Source organism: Babylonia areolata, chromosome 20 (assembly GCF_041734735.1).
Source record: "Babylonia areolata isolate BAREFJ2019XMU chromosome 20, ASM4173473v1, whole genome shotgun sequence".
Taxonomy (NCBI): domain Eukaryota; kingdom Metazoa; phylum Mollusca; class Gastropoda; order Neogastropoda; family Buccinidae; genus Babylonia; species Babylonia areolata.
This window is the reverse complement of record NC_134895.1, coordinates 12,515,763-12,523,023: the sequence shown is the minus strand read 5'-3', so window position 1 is coordinate 12,523,023 and position 7,261 is coordinate 12,515,763. Positions and strand designations below refer to the sequence as shown.

The window sequence follows — 7,261 nt, the reverse complement described above, 5'->3', positions numbered from 1 at the left end:
AAAAAAAAAGAACAATGAGGCAAGGCGAGTAAAGGATTAAACAATAAAGAGTGGTAACTCTCTCCATTTACAAGGTACCTAACTTCAAGTCAATGTTGCCTTTGCACCTGACACTTCATCAAAAAGGAAGCTCCGGGCTTGTCCCAATACCAATCATTCGATATGTGCAGCAATGACAGAAGCTGGGGTTCTAACTGGTGAGTGGTCAGTCTCAGCCACCATCAACAACAGCAGCTGCTGTCCATGCTCAAACTGTCCTGCTCTAATGTAACTCTGTAAACAGAAGGAAAAACAAACAAACAAACAAACAAAAAAGCAACAACAACTCTTCTATGTGTAGTCATTTAGCCTGAACACACAAAAACAGAGGGGGTTTCAACAGAATTTTGCCAGAGGACAGCACTCTCGTTGCCATGGTTCTTTTTTCAGTGCGCCAAGTGTTTGCTTCACACGGGACCTCGGTTTATCGTCTCATCCGAATGATTGTACGCTCAGTTTGGTTTTCCAGTCAAACTTGGGAGAAAGGCGAGAGCGGGATTCGAACACAGACCCTCATGGACTCTCTGTATTGGCAGACGAGCGTATTAACACACACACACACACACACACACACACTTATTCTGTATGTTTTTTTTTTCTTTTGAAATCATTCACTGCCTGATTCCCTGACTGATTGGGAGTGTTAGACGCAATCTATTGTGCCTCTGATGACCTCATGGGCACAAGAAGGGTTAGATGTTGTTAAATGTTATTTGTTTTTTTAACAGGAGAAAATGTAAAAGCCACAACAACAGCAAGAGACCAGCCCTCCATTTTCTCCAATCCCACACCGTGTAGCATGAGCATGATGACCGAACTGTCAGCTTCACTTCTATATCAATTAAGCACTAATAAAGTAAAACAAATTCTTGATTAAAGCGGCCTGGTGGGGAACGATACATCTTTTAACGCTGACGTGATAACTAATTTACAGAAATAAACTATCCTGGCGTAAATGTTACCTAAGTTCGGTGTGACATAGATAAATATCTGATACCGAAATTATGAAACACGAATGTGCAACGGTCATGTTCCATAAACGTTTACTGTCGGCGAAAAAAATTATCTCCACTGTTCGTTCCTGTCTTCTATAATCTGATGAATAAACGTCACCACCTTTAAAATCAGATAGGATGAGATGGGGTCCTTTTTCACACAACGTGAGTTTACAGCTGATGACTGAACTGTTCACGAAGTTGTGTGACAAGGACCTTGGTCACAAAGGTACGAAGAGCATCTGGATTCTCAAAGATCTGTTTCCCAACTGAGGAGATTGATTGTATTGCGTTAAAAAAATGAATCAGAAACTACAGTATAATGTACAACGCTTCTAATCCCCAGTGCTGTTCAGTTGTGATCAAAGTGCCGTTCAATGAATCGTTAGATTCCTTTTCTGTGGATTTGAATCCACGTGTAGCACACTGATTTACGGTGAGTGCAGGAACTTTTCAAATTACACGCGACAAAAGAACAGTATGACTATTTGATTTATATTGCATGAACTGTGTCTGTTGTCAGCTTTAATTCCAAAAGGTGGGAACAATGGCTGCGATTTTCAGCGAGACCACGACAGCAGCACCTGAACACAACGTGACAGATGTCCTCCTCAACAACACCCAGAAGACAGATCCATCAGACTGCATGGTGCTGCAGTTTGAAGAGTTCATCCCCTGGGACAACCCTGACAATCTGCTCAATGCTCAGGCGGTCACCATCACGCGCCGTGTGGCAGACACCCTCAGTGTGCCTCTGTTTCTGTTCGGGGGGCCTGCCAACGTCATCAACATGGCGGTGTTCTACAGGCAGGGGCTGAAGGAACGGATCAACGTGTGTCTCTTCTCACTGGCCCTGTCGGACTTCCTCTACCTGAGCACCATCTTCCTCCTGTACGTGGAACAGATCTACAGGCAGTTCACCACCAAAGAGAAGTAATTTCGTTTTACCACAGTTGTTTTTGTGTGTCCAGCTCTTCGTCATTAGCTTCCACCCTTAGGGATGTAACAACTGTCCTCACCCTGCCCCCCTCCCTCCCTCCACACTCACACACAGGAGTCTCAGGGAGGATGTGCAGGCTCGTTTTGGTAGGATTTTCGTCGGGGTTTCCCTGGCTTTTTTTTCTTTTTCTTTCTTTCTTTTTCTGTCTTTCTTTTTTTTTTTAAAGCGAGAACCACGTGCGCATGCGCGTCTCCATTTCCTTTTTTTCAGGTCACAGAAAGGATAAAATTTCGTCATGGAAATCTCTGTTCTGACGAAAGGATTTTGAACATATTGGGTTACTATTTTTTGCAAGTTTGCAAGACATATTTAGCTTTATAATTACACCCATTATTTGCTTTAGTCTTCTATGTTTACTTTGAGCGTGTTTCTTGTTATGTATCTGATAAACTCTGCCGAAAAGTTGTTCGAACAAAAGCAGTGCATACCCAGAGAAGCCGGTGGTGGGCTGCGCATGTCGTCATATGACCTACTTCTCGCTCTGCGAGCGACGAAAAGTGCACCACTAAAGCGGGCTGCACACCCTCCCTTTTTTTTTTTTTTTTTTTTTTTTTTAAGATTGCCGATATATTTTTTTTTTCTCTCAGGCATCACAGATTGATGATTATTGTCAAGATCACAAGTAATTGAAGTTGAAAGCAGGACAACAACAGAACGAACACTCTTTGATCAAGAAGGCTTTTCTCTTTAAATGATAAAAAAAAGAAGAGAAAATAATCATCACAATAACATCACTGAAAATGTTTTCACCTATCGACATTACATAACAAGAAACTCATAACTCAAACCCTTGTAACGCAAGACTACAGTATAAGGCACAGCCTAATCTGTCCTAATCTGTTCAAATCTGCACACCCTCCCTATCATTGATACCTTTTCTGCACAGCATTGGCGGCCTGTTCTCCATTCAGCGCTTTGCCAAACACGCATCAACGGCATCTCACCTGTAAACAAAAAAGGCAGCAGTTGGAAAACATTTCGTTGACACTCAATGTTTATCAAGGCTGCCTTTTATTGAAGAAGGAGTATGGCTGCCTACATGGCGGGGTATAAAAAAAAAAAACGGTCATACACGAAAAATGTTACATGTCCGTCTGAGCGTGTATGTGTGCGTGCCTGAAATCTGATTGAATGACACAGGAAACGAATGATGAGCGCCCAATGGCAGCTGTCAGTCGGCTCTACCCTGTTGTGCAAACGACATCGGGTTTGTAAAGTGCTTATAGCTTGGTTTCTGACTGAGTATAGGCGCTATATAAGTATCCATATCAATCAAGAACTGCGACTTTCTCCGAAATGACACAAGGACAGTTTGTATGCACCAAGAAATGCTGAACGATGATAACTCTTTTCTGTATATGAAATGTATTCAAGGAGAAGAAGCTCAAGTTTGTGTGTACGTAATACTGAAAACCGGCCTAGCAGCGTCCACCCCTTCTTTTTTTATAAACTCTATCTTTAGTTTGGGTCGAGCGTTTATTGGCCACATTACATATTACGCGTTGTTTCATCTGTTTGATTTCACGAAAAAGTGTTGTATGGGTATTACTGTGTGCATGAGACTGACTTCTGTCGTCCGTTAACAGGCGATATCAATAGGAATTTGTTCAGCTTTGTTATGTATGTGCGTATGTACTAAACTCTCTGTCTGTCTGTCTGTCTCTGTGTCTTTTTACCTGCCTGCCTGTCTGTCTGTCTGTCTGTCTCTCTCCTCTCTCTCTCTCTCTCTCTGTCTGTCTGCCTGCCTGTCTGTCAGTCTGTATCTCTGTCTCCCTCTCTCTGTCTGCCTGCCTGCCTACCTGTCTGTCTGTCTCTGTGTCTGCCTGTCTGCTTGTCTGTCTCTGTCTGCCCGCCCCCCCCCTCTCTCTCTCTCTCTCTCTATATATATATATATATACATGCAGTCAAGGCCTGACAAGCGCGCTGGATTATGCTGCTGACTGTCAGGCATCTACGTAGCAGATGTGGTGTACGTGTATGGAGTAGTTGTGTAATTAAAACTGAAACTTTTCACCACAACCACCACCGCGTAACCCGCCACCCCACACTTTCCCCTACCCCTTTGCCACAGGAGAGTTCCTTTGAACAGTGTTCTATGATAGTCCTGTTTAACAAAAGGCGCCAAGTTGTGCGAGGCCAACAGGACTGCTGCAGCTGTTCAGAAGAGGCAGGCCAGAAAGTCACGGGCAAACAAGCTCCTTGACAATGATATGCCTGTCTTTGTCTGCCCCAACTGTCAGCGAACATTTCGTGCGCAGATTGGACTATTCAGCCATCTGCGCATTCGCAGATAGATTCATGAGCATCCTCCCCCCACCCCACCACCACCCTCCCCCCATCCCCCAGCTGGATGACAACGATAGTCATCATCGATCTCGATGGACACACCACCAACTTACAATTCAAGTTTGATTAGTCTCAACTCTGCATCTGACTTTTTCCCCCCGACAAGTTGTATATTCTTATGCAAGACAGGCCTATGATTGACGCAAACCATAACATGATGCTCACCAGTTTCAGTTTCAGTTTCAGTAGCTCAAGGAGGCGTCACTGCGTTCGGACAAATCCATATACGCTACACCACATCTGCCAAGCAGATGCCTGACAGTCAGCAGCATAATCCAGCGCGCTTGTCAGGCCTTGACTGCATGTATGTACGTATATATATATATATATATATATATATATATATATATATATATATAGACAAAGACCTTCCCCACGTCTCCAAAAGAAAGATGATTTTTTAATTATTTTGTTTTGATTTTTGTTGTTGTTGATTTTTTCTGACTTTGTGATAACTTTCTTATGTACACGATAATCGTTTGACGCTATTGTTTCAGATATGGCGTGATAGTACGGTTTGTCGCCAACCATAACATGCTTGGATTCTACGGCTTCACCTGGGTGTCTGAGGTCATCTCTGCCATCATCGCCAGCGAGAGATGTTTCTGTATCCTGCAGCCTCTCCGCTCCCAGACTGTGCTGTCCACCTCCACCACCACCGTCATCGTTGTGCTGGTGAACGTGGTGGTGGTGGGACTGTACCTGTTTGTTGCTGCCCGGTACCGTATAGTGTGTGCCTTCGATCCCACCAGCAGCAGCGAGGTGTGGACCTTCGCCCCATCACAGCTGTACCTGAATCACCAGAAGGTGATTGACTTTTTTGATTCCTTTGTATACGGCATTGCCATTCCGGTGGTGACGATCGTGGTAGTGATTGTGACAACGACCTTGACACTGATCAAACTCCGGCAGGCAGCAGCATGGCGGTCTGGTACCTCGTCCAGTGGCACTGTGTCAGCACGAGAGGTGGCCCTGACCATGATGCTGGTCTACAACTCCATCTTCTTCATCATCTGTGTCTTCCCTATTGCCTTGTTCAGGTGAGAATTAGTGTTCACATGCCGTAGAGTTGTTGATCAACAACAGGATTTAAGTGGTCCTTGCTTTGTCCCTATCAAACATCACCACTCCTCCAATCAAAACAGATTCTAAAAATTTATTTTCTAAATGTTTTCTTCTCTTGAACAGCTTCTTTACCAAGTTCACATCCACCAAGAAAAGAATATATATATATATATATATATATATATATATATATATATATGTGTGTGTGTGTGTGTGTGTGTGTGTGTGTGTTTATATCTAATCGTTTATTCATCTGTTATCATTTTATTATTATTTTTTATTTTCTTTAATTTATTCATTATTTTTTATTTGTTTGTTGTTGTTGTTGTTGTTTATCTATGTATCTGTTTAGTTTCGTTTAGTTTGCCTCAAGTACTGACTAAGCTTGCTCGGGTTATACACTGCTTGTCAGGCCTCTGCTTAACACATGTAGTGCAGCGTGTATAGACTTGTCCGACACCAAGTGAAGCCTCCTTGAGCAACTGAACTGAACTGAACTGAACTGAAGGATTGATGGGCTACAGATGTGCCTGCTGTGTGTGCAGTAGGGTGGCTTGATAAAGTACAGATCTGATGTGTGGGCAGGGTGGTGTGGCCCTTCATACCAGAGATGAGCCCAGGCCGACGGTACCACAACCTGTACTTCACCGGCATCTGGTTCTTGGACATCATGTCTTACATCAACGCCACCTTCAACATCGCCATCTACTACAGCATGGGCTCCCGCTACAGACAGACCTTCTGGCAGCTGCTGGGCAGGGCCAACAGGAAGAAATAGCAAGACACCACTCTGAACAACTTTACTGCGGGAAGTAAAAGTAGTAAAACGACAATAAAATGTATGCCAGCTGCAGAAACAAAGCAGATTTGATCGGAGCATCACTTTTCTACTACAGTGCACAATCGTAACGATGTTTTCAAAATTACTTTTATCCGATTCAAATGAAATTGTCAGTAAGAGGCGTAAGTACCTCTCTCTCTCTCTCTCTCTCTCTCTCTCTCTGTGTGTGTGTGTGTGTGTGTGTGTGTGTGTGTGTGTGTGTGTGTGTGTGTGTGTGGGCTGGGCCAAAGAAACAGAGCACAGTAGGAACAGTCAAACAACAAACCTTTACTGCGCAAAGTGAAAGTGGTAAACGGCAATGAAGAATTGTTTGCTCTATCTGCGGGAGAAAAAGGGCAGAATTCGTTGAGGGGTGGTACTGTTATGAATGCAGTTGTGTAGAAATAAAAAAAAAAAACAAACAAAAAAACCTTCATCAATGGCTGTATCCATTCAAAAACAAGAGAGGCAAGGCCTTCAAGACTCACTTGTGATACACTTAAAAAATATATATAATCGTTAAAATGTGTTCTGTATTTGTTATTATAAAGCTTCGCGTTTAAAAAAAAAAAAAAGAAAAAAAAGTCCTAATTTTTAAGATGAGAAAGATCAGCTTAAAGCAAATTAAGTCCCCTAGCATTAATTACAGAGTAATTTCCCTTGTTTACTATCTGCACCAAAACGTTTGCAAAATAAATAAACTTCCATGCTTAGCAAAAGAAGTTCCTGTTTGAACAAAAAATGATAATAATGACTGCTCTTGTTGTTGTGTCGAATATCAGATCAAAGTGCCAAGTTTAGAGAATACAAAAAAAACCCAAAAAAACAACAACAACAGTAAATGCAGTTTGCATATAATCAGGCTTCATTTTTTTTGTGCCCATCCCAGAGGTGCAACATTGTTTCAAACAAGATGACTGGAAAGAACTGAATTTTCCTATATTTTATGCCTAATTTGGTGTCAACTGACAAAGTATTTGCAGAGAAAATGTCAAT

General features: G+C 42.5%; 1 protein-coding gene across 1 annotated transcript; it reads left to right on the top strand.

The window, feature by feature from the left end:
• Positions 1 to 1,581: 1,581 nt before the first annotated feature.
• Positions 1,582 to 6,306, top strand: LOC143295146 (uncharacterized). Its single transcript, XM_076606714.1, has 3 exons — positions 1,582 to 1,967; positions 4,878 to 5,420; positions 6,031 to 6,306. Exons 1-3 carry the CDS (start codon positions 1,582 to 1,584, stop codon positions 6,221 to 6,223), a joined length of 1,122 nt encoding a protein of 373 aa, XP_076462829.1. The 3' UTR covers positions 6,224 to 6,306.
• Positions 6,307 to 7,261: the final 955 nt, after the last annotated feature.

Excerpts from the sequence above, each read along its gene's own strand:
- LOC143295146 (XM_076606714.1), top strand. The coding sequence starts at position 1,582 with ATGGCTGCGATTTTCAGCGAGACCACGACAGCAGCACCTGAACACAAC. Across the intron at positions 1,968-4,877 it reads CAGTTCACCACCAAAGAGAA|ATATGGCGTGATAGTACGGT; the intron begins GTAATTTCGTTT and ends CTATTGTTTCAG. Across the intron at positions 5,421-6,030 it reads TTCCCTATTGCCTTGTTCAG|GGTGGTGTGGCCCTTCATAC; the intron begins GTGAGAATTAGT and ends ATGTGTGGGCAG.